The sequence below is a fragment of the Mustela nigripes genome, chromosome 2 (genome assembly GCF_022355385.1).
Source record: "Mustela nigripes isolate SB6536 chromosome 2, MUSNIG.SB6536, whole genome shotgun sequence".
In the NCBI taxonomy this organism is placed as follows: Eukaryota; Metazoa; Chordata; class Mammalia; order Carnivora; family Mustelidae; genus Mustela; species Mustela nigripes.
In genome coordinates this window covers 5,652,669-5,668,818 of record NC_081558.1, presented here as the reverse complement: position 1 = coordinate 5,668,818, position 16,150 = coordinate 5,652,669, and the positions used below count along the sequence as shown (strand labels likewise).

The 16,150-nt window shown below is 51.5% G+C and overlaps 1 protein-coding gene, 1 long non-coding RNA gene and 1 pseudogene across 2 annotated transcripts; 2 read left to right on the top strand and 1 right to left on the bottom strand.

The window, feature by feature from the left end:
* Positions 1 to 4,805: 4,805 nt before the first annotated feature.
* CLEC4G (C-type lectin domain family 4 member G) lies at positions 4,806 to 8,306 on the bottom strand. Its single transcript, XM_059387702.1, has 9 exons — positions 8,234 to 8,306; positions 7,595 to 7,696; positions 7,184 to 7,237; positions 6,915 to 6,977; positions 6,666 to 6,770; positions 6,264 to 6,353; positions 5,897 to 6,045; positions 5,673 to 5,788; positions 4,806 to 5,395 (listed from the first exon to the last, which is right to left on the bottom strand). The coding sequence occupies exons 1-9, from the start codon at positions 8,286 to 8,288 to the stop codon at positions 5,257 to 5,259; spliced, it is 873 nt and encodes a 290-aa protein (XP_059243685.1). The 5' UTR covers positions 8,289 to 8,306; the 3' UTR covers positions 4,806 to 5,256.
* LOC132009679 (uncharacterized) lies at positions 6,052 to 7,684 on the top strand. Its single transcript, XR_009402033.1, has 4 exons — positions 6,052 to 6,219; positions 6,679 to 6,812; positions 7,200 to 7,260; positions 7,601 to 7,684. It is a non-coding gene; the product is annotated as an uncharacterized LOC132009679 (long non-coding RNA).
* A 3,847-nt stretch (positions 8,307 to 12,153) lies between the features above and the next one.
* LOC132009602 (small ribosomal subunit protein uS14-like) lies at positions 12,154 to 12,584 on the top strand (annotated as a pseudogene).
* The last annotated feature ends 3,566 nt before the right edge of the window (positions 12,585 to 16,150 follow it).

Sequence of the window (16,150 nt, the reverse complement as noted above, 5' to 3'; positions counted from 1 at the left end):
GACCACCCTAGATACCTCACGTAAGCGAAATGATACAATATTTGTCCTTTTGGGACTGGTTTATGTCACTGAGCGTAACGTCCTCAGGGTCCATCCACAGAATGTCCTTCCTTTTCAAGGCTGAATTATAGTCCATTATATGGGCGGACCCCAATTTATCTGTTCATCTGCCATTTGGACACTTGGGGTGGGACACTGGCTAACATGGGAATTCTGTTCAGAATTTTTTCAGGACCCGCCCCACCCCCCGCTGATTTCCACAGCGGTTGCGCTATTGTTCGCTCCCGCCAGCAACACACGAGGGTTCCAGTTTCTCCACTGCTTGGCAACACCTGTTACACTGTTGTTGCTGTTTTTGATGCACATCATCCTGATGAGTGTGATAAATTGGGACATTTTACTGTATATATTGTATATAATGCATATTGTATATTGCACATAAATGATGCCTCATTAAATTGTGTATAATGTATCTTGTATATTGTGTATCAATTACACCGGAATAAAGTTGACCTTTAAAAATGATCTTTTTTTCCCCCAAGATTTATTTATTTATTTGAGAGAGACTGAACAAGAGAGAGAGAGAACATGAGCCTGGGGGTGGGGTAGGGGGAGGAACAGAGGGAGGCAGGCTTCCCGCTGAGCAGGGAGTCCCATGAGGGGCTCGATCCTGGGACCCCGGGATCATGACCTGAGCCGGAGGCAGACACTCAGCTGATGGAGCCACCCGGGCACCCCAAAAATGATCTTTTAAACAAAGAGTTTTACCTGGAGCCCATGCAAACCAGGACAGACAGAGACCCACAGAGACGTTCGGCCACCCTAGTTTAAGGTAAGCGACACGTGTGCATTGTCAGCTGATGGGAGATTAAGGTTCGATCTCAAGCAGTGACTGCCACGTTATGGGTGTGAAAAGTTTATTCTGCGGTTTCCAGGGGCTTTTGTTGAATTGAGATGCTCCTGTGGGGGCGTCCAGGTGCCTATAGACGCGGGAAGGCATGGGACAGGATCATCATAGGCGGCTGTCGGGTCGCAGGTGGTTAACGTCGAGTTGGGGCTCAGCTCCAGGGAAGCTTTGCTATTAGTCCTTGGTGGCTGTGGCAGTAAGTGACCTCCAACTCAGTGGCTTAAAACAGCACAATTTTGTTATCTCACAGTTCTGGAAGTCAGATGTCAGACACCCGGCTCTCGGGCCTCAAGTCAAGGAGTCAGCAGAGCCGCATTGTTCTGGGAGCTCTAGGGGAGAACTGCTTGTTTGTCCTTTTGAGGGGGGAGGATGGGGAGGTTAGGACATTATTTTTTTAAAGAGCAGTTTTAGCTTCACAGCAAAACTGAGAAGATACAGAGATTCCCCATATGCCCCCTGCCGGCACATAGGCACAGCCCGCCCCTCCATCAAGATTCCCCCCAAGAGGGGCCCCTTTGTTAGAACCGATGAACCTACATTCCCACATCATTACCTGCCAGAGCCCATAGTTTACTTTAGGGTTGTTTTGTTTGTTTTTTTAAGATTTTATTTATTGATTTGAGACCCTTGCGATCATGCTGAACCCACCTGGATAAACCTGGACAACCTCCTCACCCCAAGGTGCTCACTTTAATCACATTTGCAGAGTCCCTGTTGCCGTGTAAGGTGACATAGCCATAGGCTCAGGGGATTAGGACACGGACGTCTTTGGGAGACCGTTATTCTGCCTCCTATAGGCCCGTTGTGGTGCTCTTGGCAACTGCTGTTGTGTCCCAGGAACAGGACAGTGTATTTCAGATCTATTATGGGGGGCTCTCAGAGCTCTCAGAGCTTCTGGGGTCTCCAGGAAAGAAGGTCTGTCTTTAAGACTGCTGACCTGGCCCAGTCACAGTCTCAGGGGAAACATCGTAGGATTCCTCCGCATTCAGGCCCCCGCCTGTACCAGCTTTAGAGTACACTCTTTCTGGCAAGACCGATTCTCCGGAAAGCAAGTCAACCGAAGGTCAAGGTCTCTGGGATGAGTATTGTGCTCCCGGGATGCCTTTCTTCCCAGGGAGGTTGAATCTTGGATGAGGGAAGGAAGGAGGGCGGGTCTGGGACCAAGAAGCCAGAAGAAGCACTTGATTCTGACCTTCTCATGCAGGGTCTTCGTGTACTGACTCAATGTTGACAGGTGGGAGCCTGGCCACCTACCAGGATGCAGGGCCTATGAGCTGACCAGGAGGGGTCATGGCAGATGGTGGGGGGCAGGACAGAGTCTCAAGGCTCCTGTCCAGGGCTCTCTCAGGCCCCAGACCCCAGTGTCCAAGCCAGGTCTTTGAAATATCCCAGGGAAGCTCCTGCTTAACTTTGAGGTCTCCTCCTTCTGCCCCAACCACAGCCAGGACTCACTCAGCTCCATTCCCAGGCGAGACACCTCGGCCTCTCTGCTCACCTGTGCTGCTGGACATCCACCACTACACTGACCACCATTGAGGGTGTCAGCCAGACTTAAAGGCTGACTGCGGACTGTCAGTCTGTCTCTGTGGCTCTTCAGTTGGCCACGGGTCTCCCGATGGCCGGTAAGTTAGACTGGAATCGGTGAGTCTTCCAGACCGTCACTGACCCAACTCACCGAGTACGCAGGCACCGGACTGGTGTTCTGGTTGCCTCCCCCACTGTGAGCCACATGTCTGTCAGTCGATCATGTCTTGTGTGAGGCTGCATAATGGCCTTTAAAGATATCCACGTCCTAATCCCTGGAACTTGGCCACTATCTTATATAGCAACAGAGATTTTGCAGAGGTGAGTAGGAATTTAGAGGTGGGAAGATGTGGACACTAAAGAGTTTGGTGGGTCTTGGTTCCCTGCTCTTGGCAGGCATCATCTACACCATTGGGATTTTCTGAGTGATCAGAGTGTCTTCATCAATCCTGGGGGCTCCTTGGACCACACCTGGATTATGCTGAGGAGATGGCTCAGGGTGGGGGTTGGTCATGCCAGAAAGACCAACCAGGAGGGGTGGGACCTTCAACCACCTGACCTCCATGGAAGGGGAGGGGAGCTAGAGATGGAGGCAATCGTGTGGCCCCTGATTCAGTCAACCACGCCTGCAAAATGAAATCTCAAGGAAAATTCTGGACACCAATGCTCAGAGGAGCTTTGTGGTTGGTACAGACATGACCCTGTTCACCATATAGATGTCTTCATTTGGCTACTGTGGATTTGTGTCCTTTCTAGAGCTTTCCTGAGTTCTGTGAGTTATTCTAGTGAATTACAGAACCAAAGGAATTGTGAGAGCCTCTGAATTTGTATCAGTTGGTCAGAATCATTGGGTCCGAAGTGTGGGTGACCGATAGCGCCCCCAAACTCGCAGCCTGTGTCTGCAGTGAGGACAGACACTCTTGTTAGGAACAGTGCCTTTAATCTGTGGGTGGTCTGCACTAACTCAGGGTGTTAAAAGTGCCACAGTTGCCTTGGTATTAAAGGGACCATCCTGGATTAAGACCTGGGTCGGTCTTAACTGCAATCACAAGCATCCTTATAGGAAGGGAGGCAGAGGGAGATTTGATGCAGAAGAAGGCAATATGATCAGGGAAGCAAGATACTGCCCTACTGATTTTGAAGATGGAAGAAGGGGCCATGAGCCAGGGAATGTGAGGAATGAAGCTCTAGAAGCTAGAAAAGGCAAGGAAACAGTTACCACCCTGGAGTTTCCAGAGGGAGGCTGGCCCTGGTGACACCCTGATTTTGGCCCAGTAAATCTAATTTTGGACTTCTGATTTGCAGAACTGTCAGCGAATATGTGTTGTCTTTAAGCCACCAAGCTGGCAGTCATTTGTTACAGAGGCTCCCAGAAACTCATATACCCCTTCCAAGCTGACTGTCTGGAAATCCATCAGTCTGGCCAACAGTCTAGTAGGTATGCTATCTGTCCAGGACTCAGGTGGCCCCTGGTCCTGGTTAGTGCCTCGCTTTGGGCGGCAGTCATAGAGCACCCAGAGGACTGGGGTTCACTGGAAGGTTTCCCTTGGTTAGGGAGTCTGGGTGCTGTTCCCTCTTCTGCCTGCTCAGTTGGTGCTCTCATGGCTGGGCAGCCTGGGGGCTCTCAAAGACTGCCCAGAACTAAAGGTTGCTAGCCTGTCCTTCCCCTCAGTTGGACCTGTCTCCACTGGAAATTCTGGGAGAGCCCCAGATCTCCAGGATGGGAGCAGGAAACTTTGGGAGTGCAGGGTGAATTCAGATCAAAAGTCCCCAGCTGATAAAGCCAGACTCAGGATACTCTGCACCCCCCAAATGGGTTTAGCTACACTTCACACACCCCAACACCCTCTGCTTGCAAATCCCATGGTTTCTCAAAAAGTCCATCTTCTCTGGGATGTATGGGATCAGTCCATCCAGTGGTCACAGAACCTGTCTTAGGACAGAGAGACGTGCTCTTTCGATGCAGACAGCCCGTCTCCCACCTGCTTCAGAGCCTTGTCTCAGACTGTCAGGTCACCACCGTGGGGTGACAGTGTCCTCAAGGAGGGGCCACCCCTGCAGAATTCCAGCAAGGGTCCTTCCCTAGAGGTGTGGCTTCTCCAAATGCACCACGTGGCATTCGTGTATTCTTCCTTGGAGTCACTGATCACCTTGTTCCTGTGCCCAGCTAGATCAGAAGGAGGAGCACTGGGTCAGAGTCATTCCTCTGTCCCTAGAGCCTGACAGCTGTCCTGGGCAAATACAGGTTACTCACTGAGCTTTGGAGCATCATAGGGCCAGGAGGTCACTTAGAGAGGTCGGGGTCACTCACAGGGCTGATACTGGGGTCTCTGGGATAAAACTTGGAACAGCTCACCAAAGCCATGAACCCAGATTCATTTCTCAAGGATTTATTGATGCTTCCTAGGACTTCGAAGACAGCTCACAAAACCCCTATCTGTGATGCCTCCCAGTGGGGGAGGGGTGGGTAATGCAAGAAAACCAAACAGCTCCATCCCTGAGTTGCCCTACTTTGATGGGGGGTGTGGGGCATGGGGTCCGTGGACTGGCTCAGGAGCCGGGATTTGAGTGGGGTTGGAGGCTGGGTTATGTCTGTGTGCAGGCTTGCAGTGAGGTTGGAGTGGAGGTCCCAGTGCCTTTACCTGCCTGGGGTGGGTGGGTGGGCGGTTCACAGTAGTGGGCGGTGGACCTGGTTGGGGGAGGGCAGGGCGCCGGGCGGGGGGAGGGGGAGGGGGAACCAATGGCAGTGGCCGGCACCAGGACGGTGACCTGCTAGGGCGATCTCCCTGGGGTGGGGTGGCGGTGGGTACGGCCGCAGACACCGGTCAGCAGCTGCGTCTCTTCTCACAGATCCAGTTGTCCCGCTCGTTTTCGCACGGCGCGTCGTTCCACATCCCCGTGCGCAGCATCATAGCGCAGTCCTCACGCCCCATAGAGTCATTGGGCTCCCCCATGTTCCAGTGGCTGCAGGGGGTTGTTGGGGGGGGGGGGTTTCTGGCGCTCAAGATGGGCCTGGCGTGCAGCCCTGAGGATCTACCCTGTTTATTGCTTGGGTCTAACCTAGACACCCTGAGGGTTTAATGTGAGCACGCACCTGCGACATCACTTTCTAACTCCCGGGATTGAACCCTCAGCCAGGTCCTGGGGTCCGGGCCGCCCATCCCTACCGAGTCCCTGAGATCTGGCCAGCGCACTTCCCGCAGGAGCTGACCTGTCCCTCTCCCCAAGTCCCTGGCCTCACCTGAAGCTGAGCGGGACTCCGTCCACCCACTGGTAGCCTTGGATCGTGCGCCCGCGGCGCACCGCCCTCAGGCCCAGCCAGTAACCGCGGCCTCGCGTGTTCCGACTCAGGAAGCCCTGCTCGGGAAGGGAGACCCAGCCGGCTGAGTGGCCTCGCCACTCCCCCTACCCCACCTCCCTCAGGTGAATCCCGCCTCCCGCCTGCGACCGCTGGGGGCTGCGCACCTGCTCCTCCAGGTCCCCGACAATCACCAAGTGCGCGCCCGCGCCCGCGCAGTTACGCTGCGACTCCTCCCATGTGGCCCGCTGGACGGAGAAAAGGTAGCAGGAGCCCTGGAAGGGCAGCCAGGACTCGGGGCACTCTTCACAGGAGCCTGTGTGGTGGCGAGAGTCAAAGACGTGAACTGCTCCTGGTAGAGCGGACGGAAGAAACCCAGGGTGGGGAGGGGGCAGGAAGTGGACCCCAGAGGTCTAGAGGCGGAGGCAGAGAGAACAGGCCAAGGTCAAGGTGCAGGATAGTGCGGATCAAGGAACCCCAAGGCCCACAGGTAGGTCCACTTGTCCCTCCCTCTCTCCCCTCTGTCTTGCTCACTGTTCCCCAGCCGGGCGGCCTCCAGAGCCCTGAATAGCTCACTGCGGATGTCCTCGCGGTCCCTGCCCGCTTCAGCCAAGCTCTGGGTCACTGCAAAGTCAAGGGAGTTCAGATTATAAGTCAGGTCAGGGTCAGGAGTAGGGTCATGATTAAAGGTCAGCATCCACGTCCATGGTTAGGATCATGGTCAAGAATGAAATCGCGGTCAAGGACTGTTCTAGCTGGTCCGGGGCAAGTTGCGGTTGGGGTCAGGAGTTGTAGTCAAGATCAGAGTCCAGCTGTCAGAGGTCAGGATCACAGGATAGGGTCTAGGGTCGCCGTAACCCTAACCAGGATAGGTGTCAGTATGGGAATGACAGCCGGGATCACGGATCAGGGGTCCAGGCGATGTCCCCCTCTCACCGCGATCGCTCAGTTCTTTCAGGGCACTCTCTTGCTGGATCAGCTTCGCCTGCGCCTCCCCAAGCTCGGTGCGTGTCCTCTGCAGCAGCGCCTGTGTCCCCAAGCCTGGGAAGGAGCGGGGAACGGAGAGAAGGACCCGTGCGAGACGTCAGTAACCCACGGGTCGGCCACCCACCAGCCCCCCGACCCCGCCCCCGCTCGCCTCCTCCAATCCCGGCCCAAGCCCCGCCCCCAGCACGCCAGTCTCACAGCAGCTGTTGCAGGCCCGGATCTCCTGGTTCAAATTGCCCAGCGCCGCGGTCTGCTCGGAGGCTGGAAGGATTCCCGCCCCACAAACACCCCGGTCACCTGCGGGGACTCACAGGACACCCTTCCCCGCTCGGGGACCAGGCCCCGGGACCGCGGACCACCCACTACCCTGTCTCCAGGATCCTAAACACTCCGGCCCCGCACACCACGTGGGCGGGGGGGGGGTGGAGTGGGGTGGGGGGTGGCTACTAGTACCGTTCCGCACGCACCGTTTGTCCTCAGCAGGTCCTGGTGGCCAAGCAGCGTCCCTCGCTCGGTGGAGGCTGTGGAGAAGAGGCTCCTGCAGGTGCGACCGGGGACTCCGGCATTCTCCCCCCTTGAGCAGGGGGTGCAGGGGCCCCGTCTTGGGACGCGTAGAAGGGGCGGGTAGGCATACATTCACGTGATGTGCACACACCCAGGGGACACAAACACATGGGGACATGCACACACATACATGCACGCACTGACATACACATCTGGGTGCGCACAGCCCAAAGATGTACACAGACTGCTCACACGCGTTCACACTCAGACCCAGGCTGGGGTCTGGGACCCAGCTGTTGCGTCCAGAGACAGAGGGAAGGTCTATGTCCCCAGGGTGGCTTGACACAACCTCCCCTCATTATGTGGTCACTCACCTTTAGAAACTAGGACGCTCAGAATGAGGGCCCACAGAACTGTGGCTACCACCAGAAGCAGGCCCAGGAAGAGGAGTCGCCGTCCCCAGCTTCCCCAGTACCCTGGGATAACACAGATGAACTCCTGGGTCCTTCCTGCTCCAGGACCGCCCTGGGTCTCTGGGCCCCGAGGATGGAGCTCTGGGCGCTTGGGCTCCTCCCAAAGAACTGAGGTTCAGAGAGGTTAAGTAATTTGCTCATGGTCACAGGAGCTCCAAGTGGCAGAGTTAGAATTAGAATCTGGATCCAGGGACGCCTGGGTGGCTCAGTTGGTTAAGCAGCTGCCTTCGGCTCGGGTCATGATCCCAGCGTCTTGGGATCGAGTCCCACATCGGGCTCCTTGCTCAGCAGGAAGCCTCTGCTTCTGCCTGCCATTCTGTCTGCCTGTGCTCGCTCTCTCTCCCTCTCTCTCGACAAATAAATAAAATCTTTAAAAAAAAAAAAAAAAGAATCTGGATCCAGCTCATTCTGGCGCCTGTGGTGTCTCTTCTGCACCCAATACTTGGACTGCCTTTTGGCTGTTCACCTCCCTTCCCCCATCAAACCCCAAACCACTGACCAGAAAGACCCAAGCCCGTGAAGCAGTCCCATTGCCCATACCTCCAGGGACTTCCTCGAGCCTGCTGTCCCACTTGCTGTACCCGACAGTGTCCATGGTAAGCAGATGCCCAGCCCTGGGCATAGATATAAATGTCGCCCCCTCCCGGTCCCGCCTACTCTTTTCCTTCCTTCCCATCTCCTTCCTCTCAGTTCCTGGTACTGGGACCCAGAGACCAATCACAGGGCTGGGCCCTTTCTGGTCTGGGCCTGTTTAAGGGTAAGCATGAAGGGGGGATGGGGGAAGTGGAATCAGAGGTGAGGGGTAGAAGAGGGTTGAGTGGGGTAGAAGGAGTGAAGAGGGGTGGGGAGAGAGTGTGTGTGTGTGTGTGTGTGTGTGTGCACATGCGTGTGCAGTCCTGGTCTCTCTAGCTAGACAGCTGCAGCAACATCTCCAGACTGGTGCTGGGGGCTTCATTTTGGAGCTCACCCCCATTTCTTATAGGTCTGGGGCCTGGTTTCTTCCAGAGAGAAACAGACTGAACCCAGCCAGGTTCTGGCCCCCTTCCGAGAGTTCCTGAGAAAGCCCCCTTAGCTCTGGCCCCTCCAGGCCAGCTCAGCTTCCCCCCTCAACTTCCCTGCAGGTTTCTGGAGACTGAAGCTGACCCTGACCTTAATTCAACTCTTCTTGGCCAGAAGGGAGAACACAGATGTTTGTTGGGTGGTGGCCAGCTAAGCTTCTGGATTCTATTATTGGGTGGGTGAGTGGGGGTGTATGTATGTAACTTCAAGAAGCTTCAGTTTTGGGGCGCCTGGGTGGCTCAGTGGGTTAAGCCGCTGCCTTCAGCTCAGGTCATGATCTCAGGGTCCTGGGATCGAGTTCCGCATCGGGCTCTCTGCTCAGCGGGGAGCCTGCTTCCTTCTCTCTCTGCCTGCCTCTCAGTGTACTTGTAATTTCTCTCTGTCAAATAAATAAATGAGAAAGAAAATGGGTTAAGAAATTAAAAAAAAAAAAGCTTCAGTTTTTCTCCTCTGAGGGGAAAAGGGGGGGCAGTGACAGGTCCTCCCCTTAAAGGATGTTGAGATAAAGACACGAGGTTATGCACACCAAGCCCAGGGACCATCCCCAGGCATAAAACCCACTAACTGTTCATTAATTCTTCCAGTAAATATTGTGAATATTGGACAGCTACTGTGTGCCAGGCATCAATCAAGGAATTGTGTGTACATCAATGCCCCAAAATTCTTTCCTTCTTGGAGCACACATTCTAGGTGGGGGTAAAGAGAGACAGACAAATAAAAAATGAACATAATGCAAAAGTAAGTTATATACCATAGTGGTTCTCAACCGGGGGTGATTATGCCCCCCAGGAGACATTGGTCAGTGACTGGAGACATTTGTGGGTATCACGTTTTGGGAGGGTAGGTACTACTGACATCTAGGGAGTGGTGACCGGGGATGCTGTGACACATCCCCTAACACACAGGACAGCCCCCCACAGCGAGGAGTGATCTTCCCAATGTCAATAAGGCTGAGGGTGAGAATCCTAATGTCATATATTGACAAGTCATGAGTGCCACGAGAAAAAAAAAAGGGAAAGAAAAGTCAAACAGGATAAAAGGCTTGGGCAGTGGGTTGGTAAGTGCGCTTTACCAAGAAGGACAAATATTATTCTTTTATCAAGCACTTCTCACATTCCAGTTTCTCCTGTAGATGCGTGAACACATCCCACTTCCCAAATCCTCTGAACAACCCTCAGAAATAACAAACACTATCTCTACCTTAAAAAAAATTTTTTTTTAAATTCAGTGCCTATTTTCCTACCTTGTTCCAGAAAGAAATGTGAGACAGACATGATAAAAGAAGATGAAAAGGCAGAGGGTGGGGCAGCTGGTTGGCTCAGTCAGTTAAGCATCTGCTTTGGTTCAGGTCATGAACCAGGGGTCCTGGGATAGAGCCCCACATTAAGCCCCCTGCTCAGCGGGCCCTCTGCTTCTCTCTCTCCTTCTGCTCTTCCCCCAACTCATGCTCTCTCTGTCTCTCTCAAATTAAAAAAAAAAAAAAAGATGAAAAGACAGAGGCAAAGGAGAAATGAGGACCAGGAAGGGAACATGAATTTAAGAGATGAATCTGGTGCACAAAATTTAGCCAGAGATACTGGATTCTTGATAAATGCCCCAGGAAAGTAGGGTCAGGCATCTGGGAATGCGCTGCAAATTCTTTCAGAGGAATCTTTCCAGCAGACATGTCAACCAAGTCCCCATCTAACTTTCCATAAATACAGCGGCAATTTTCTGCCAGTGGGCGGAGGTGGACAGCTTCATGGTCAGGTATGGTTTTAGGGAAAGCAGGCTCACCTTAGCTCAAAGCAAATGGCCGTTCCCACTGTTGGGGTGCTTTTAGCAGGTTTCTAGAAGCATTGAGTTTGAGACCACAGAGAGAAGCCGGCTGAATGAGAGGTAAGCCACGGGCTTCGGTAGATACCCAGGAGGCGTCTGTCCCTGGCACGCTCTCTCTCTAAGTGAGAATCCTGAGCCCAAAGGAAATCATTTAAGTACAGTGGGGAAAACTATGCCTCATATAGAAACCAGGACATGCAAAATGTCACCAATATTCAGGAAAATAACTTACTCTCTTGGTACCCCATTTCTTCATCTTTAGCATCAACAGGTGGTAAAGCTTTTGCTACCCAATTCTTTAGGTCTCTGTGGCGATGTAGAAGACGGCTGTGAATGTACTGTGAGATATCTGATTTACCATACAAGTACAGGATATTATTTAATGTAATGGTGTTCCCGTTTACTAAAGACATTGCCGTGGTCCTGTATCACTGGACCAATGTGGAGCACCAGTTGGGGCTAGCCTCAGGCTTCAATGGATACTGGGAAGCATCTGTCTTTGACACTCAGTCTCTCTCTTTCACACACACACACACACACACACACACACCCGCAGGAATTTTCAATGGCAGACCCAAAGATTTCCTTTAGAAATGATCTTGGTCCTGTTCATAGACAACAGGCAACTAAGACCTCATGGTTTTAAGTCAAAAGGTTGTGCTTTTAAAAACAACAGCAACATTTATTTATGAGAGAGAGAGAGAGAGAATGAGTGAGGCAGGGAGGACCTGAGGGAGAGGGAAAAGCAGACTGCCACCTGAGCAGGGAGCCTGACAGTGGTCTCTATCCTAGGACCCTGGGAACATGAGCCAAGCTGAAGTCAGACACTTGACCAACTCAGCTCCCCAGGTGTCCCTAACCTGTACATATTTAAAGAGTACAGTTTTGACTAACCCCCCTAACACCACAATGCATGTGGATGATGGATGCGACCATGACCATCCAAAGTTTCCTGTGTTGCTTGGTAAGCCTCCCTCCTTATCCCCTAGCTACCACTGACCTGCTTTTTATCTTTAGAGTGGTTTACGTTTTCTAGAATTTTGTATGAATGGCACCATACAGCATGTAGCCTCTTGAGGCTGGCTTCATTTGTTTAGCGTAACTATTCTGACATTCCTCCGTGTTGCATTAACACTTCCTTCCTTCCCACTGCTGGGTAAAATCTCATTGCGTCAATCTACAAGTGTGATTCTATAGTCACCTGCTAGGGGACATTGGAGTTGTTTCCAGTTACGGCTGTCATGAATAAAATGGCTGTGAGCTTTTGTGAGTAAGTATTGTCGTGCGTATATGCAGTCATTTCTCTTGGGTACATACCTAGGAGTGGATAATTGCATTATATGGTAGGTATGTTTAATTTTTTTCAAAAGATTTTATTTATTTATTTGACAGAGAGAGATCACAAATAGGCAGAGAGAGAGGAAGGGAAGCAGGCTCCCTGCTGAGCAGAGAGCCTGAGGAGGGACTCGATCCCAGGACCTGGAGATCATGACCTGAGCCGAAGGCAGCGGCCCAACCCACTGAGCCACCCAGGCGCCCCAGTATGTTTCATTTTTTAAGAAACTGCCAAACTATTTTCCAAAATGGCTGTGCCATCTCTCATTCCCACCAGCGATGAGTGAGAGTCCCGTTTCCTCCCACATTCTTGCCAGCACATGACACGGTCAGTCTTTTTAATTTTGGCCATCCTCTTATTAGCACAGTGTGATTTTTAATTGGCGTTTCCTTGATGATTAATGATGTGAAGCATCTTTTCCTATGCTTCTTTGCCATCTGAGTATTTTTTTTGGTGACCTGTCTCTTTGGATGTTTTGCCCATTTAAAAAAATAGGTTGCCTCGTTCCGTCTGAGAGAGCAACTCTACTGGAGCCGTCCAAGGAAGTGTGGCCAGGGTTGTCAGTCTCGCTGTGTTTGTTCAAATCAGCACTGCCTGGTCTAGAAATATGGCTTCATTGTTTGCTGCCGGTGTCTCTGTCGGTATGTAAAGGATACAGGCTTCACTAAGTTGGATTAAATGAACTACCTTCCAAGACACCTACCTTAACTGCAAATATCCAAGATACCTACAATGCTAATTCAATGTACATAAAATAAAAGCACTTTATTATTTTTTTTAAAAAATTTATTTATTTATTTATTTGACAGACAAGATCACAAGTAGGCAGAGAGGCTGGCAGGGCCTGAGGAGCAGACTCCCCGCTGAGCGGAGAGCCCGATGTGGGGCTCAATTCCAGGACCCAGGGATCATGACCTCAGCCGAAGGCAGAGGCTTTAACCCACTGAGCTACCCAGGCACCTCATGAATTTTTTTTTTTTAAGGGATTGGTTGGAGTGCATGGGTGGCTCAGCTGGTTAAGCAACTGCTTAACTTCGGATCAGGTCATGATCCCAGGGTCCGGGGATAGAGAACCGCATCGGGCTCCCTGCTCAGCAGGAAGCCTGATTCTCCCTCTCCCAGTCCTCTGCTTGTGTTCCCTGGTTTGCTGTGTCTCTCTCTATCAAATAAATAAGTAAAATATTTTTTTTAAGATTTATTTATTTATTTATTTGACAGAGAGAGATGACAAGCAGGCAGAGAGGCAGGCAGAGAGAGGGGAGGAAGCAGGCTCCCTGCTGAGCAGAGAGCCTGATGTGGGCCTCGATCCCAGGACCCTGGGATTATGACCTGAGCCGAAGGCAGCCGCTTAACTCACTGAGCCACTCAGGCGCCCCATAAGTAAAATATTTTTAAAAAATAAAAAGGGATTGGTTCTTTTCTTATTGTTTTGAGAGTTTTTTTATATATAATCTGGTAACAAATCTTTTATCAGATATGTGATTTTCTCATCTTTTCTCCTCGGTTTTTTTTTTCTTTTCATTCTCTTAACAGCGTCTTTCAAAGAGCAAAGTTTTACATTTTCCAATATATCCATTTTTCTTTCTTGGGTTTTACTTTTGGTGTTCTATCTAGGAAATCTTTCCCCAATCCAAAAACTTCTCCTATGTTTTTCCCAGAAATTTTATAGTGTTGGGTTTTACATTTAGATCTTTGATACAGTTTGAGTTAATTTCATAGAAGGTGAAAGATCTTATAATTGAAGTTTGTCAGGGGAGGGCGAATATTGGTTTGAAACGTTGTTGAACTAGAGACAACTTGAAGTCAACAACTTCAACTGGAAGTATAGCAGAGTGGTAAAGAGCAGGACTCTGGAGAAAGAAGAGCCTGGGGTTGATTCTTGGCCATTTCACTCGACATCGTGAGTTCCCCCTCTACAAAATGGCAGTAGTGAAGAGTTGTCAGTGCCTTGTCCACATTCCTTTGGCATCACTTCTCTTATTGTAAACACCTGGAGGTTTTTTTGCTCTCACCCAAGTGGAGGGCAGGCTGGCAGTGCAAGAGAGATAGGTGATCCTGTGGGTCAGGATAACTCTTGAGTTGCATGTTCCACTGTGTTCCTGAGGTGTCCAGGGGGACTGAGCTCCAGTCAGCAGTACCTGCTCATGAGCACACCCTGAACTGACTCTTTCTCCTCCCTGTCCCAATTTCTTAGTTTCCTCCTGGGGCCTCTAGAATCATCTCTAGATGGGGGAGCCTGGGTGGCTCAGTGGGTTAAAGCCTCTGCCTTTGGCTCCAGTCATGATCTCAGGGTCCTGGGATCAAGCCTGGTGTTGGGCTCTCTGCTCAGTGGAGAGCGGCTCCCCCCGCCCCCCGCCTCTCTGCCTGCCTGTGATCTCTCTCTGTCAAATAAATAAATAAAATATAAAAAAAATCATCTCCCAAATAAGCTACAAAATTTCAAAGTCTTAAGTTCTGCTTCTGGGGTGGCCCAAAGACTCCTAGTCTGCGTCAAGACATCAGCAGAGGGGCGCCTGGGTGGCTCAGTGGGTTAAGCCTCTGCCTTCTGCTCAGGTCATGGTCTCAGAGTCTTGGGATCCAGCCCCCATCGGGCTCTCTGCTCAGCGGGGAGCTTGCTTCCCCCTCTCTCTGCCTGCCTCTCTGCCTGCTGTGATCTCCATCTGTCAAATAAATAAATAAAATCTTAAAAAAAAAAAAGAAAAGAGAGATCAGCAGAATAACACGTACAGCCTAGCAGGGATCCCTAAGAGGTAGCTGTTCTTTTTTTTTTTTTTTTTTTTTTTTTAAAGATTTTATTTATTTATTTGCGAGAGAGACAGTGAGAGAGAGAGCATGAGTGAGGAGAAGGTCAGAGGGAGAAGCAGACTCCCCATGAAGCTGGGAGCCCGATGCGGGACTCGATCCCAGGACTCCGAGATCATGACCTGAGCCAAAGGCAGTCGTCCAACCAACTGAGCCACCCAGGCGTCCCAAGAGGTAGCTGTTCTTATCACTGACATTATCATCCTCTCTCATTGCCATCCAAGGTCCACTGGGACCCCTAGTACATGAAATTACCCACGTTCAGGGAGAGAGCCTGCCGGGAAAGATTTAAGAATTGTTGATTTGCCACTCGTTTTCCTGGGAAGTAACCTAAAAAGATGACTACCAACATGGTAAGGTTAGATTGCTTCTCCATGATGGCAGGAGCCGGAAGCTCAGAGAGGTGGCTCGCAGAAGCCTCCCAGCCAAGAAGTGTTGGTGTTCCGATCCAAGGTCATGTAGCTCCCACCACAGCTACTCTTCTCTCAGTTGTTGTGAGAGACTGAAAAATCCTGGCCACAAATTCCTCCCTCTTGCCTACACCTGCTTCTCTAGATGTGACCGTTCTTCCTCCCAACCAGAGGTGGAGTCTCTGGGCTCTATCCCGCCGGAATGTGCGTTGATCCCGTGACTTGCTTTAACCAATCAGTGTACAGCAGCAGCTCCACGTGACTTACCAGCCTTGGCCCCAGCATGCCTTGCGGCTTCCGCCTTCATGCTCCTGGGGATGCTGCGGGCTGCCATGTTAGAGACCTTGGCTTGGTTTCGTGAGGATGACAGGCTATGAGGATGGGAAAGCGGTCCAGCCAACCTCCCCCAGCAAAGTTTCCTCTTGGCCCTTCCAGCTGTTTTCCATGCGAATCCAACAACCCTGGGTAATTCTTTCCTGAGGCCAGGAAAGAAACCACATCAATCAACCCACGGAATTGGGAAAAATTATAGGTTGCTGTGTTTTCAGCCACCGATTTGTGGGATAGCTTGTTATGGTGCTTCCGATAACCGAAACAGTCATCAGCGCTGACAGGCACTCCCTCGGACCCCCAGGGGAAGCAGCAGTTCTGATGGAGTCGGGATGAGCCGGGAGAGGTCCCAGATGTCCCGGGAGGGCCGCGTGTCTGTCGAAGAACGTTTCCAGACTGAGGACGGGCGGCTGTTTTTTTACTATCAGCATTCTTGGAAGTGAGGATCTCTGGAACCTCGGCCGCCACTGGGGCTTCAGCACAACCATCTGGCCTCTGACCCTACGGCTTCCCCCGTGCTGTGGCTTCCCTGCCCCGCGGAGCCCAGATTGTGGATCTCTTGTGGGTTTCTCTGGGATATGTTTACTGAACTGGCCACATCCTCCTGCCTGTAGCTTCCGGGACACCTCATCTTTGTCATCAGCTCCTCAGTGTTAGGGACTTTTCCAGGCACTGGGGATTCAGCAAGGTACAAAATTGGCA

Bases quoted from the DNA above. Each gene is read 5' to 3' on its own strand.
- CLEC4G (XM_059387702.1), bottom strand. From the start codon at position 8,288: ATGGACACTGTCGGGTACAGCAAGTGGGACAGCAGGCTCGAGGAAGTC. The intron at 6,771-6,914 runs GTGAGACTGGCG...GCTCCTTCCCAG, and splicing joins CCGGGCCTGCAACAGCTGCT to GCTTGGGGACACAGGCGCTG. The intron at 5,789-5,896 runs GTGCGCAGCCCC...CTTCCCGAGCAG, and splicing joins TCGGGGACCTGGAGGAGCAG to GGCTTCCTGAGTCGGAACAC.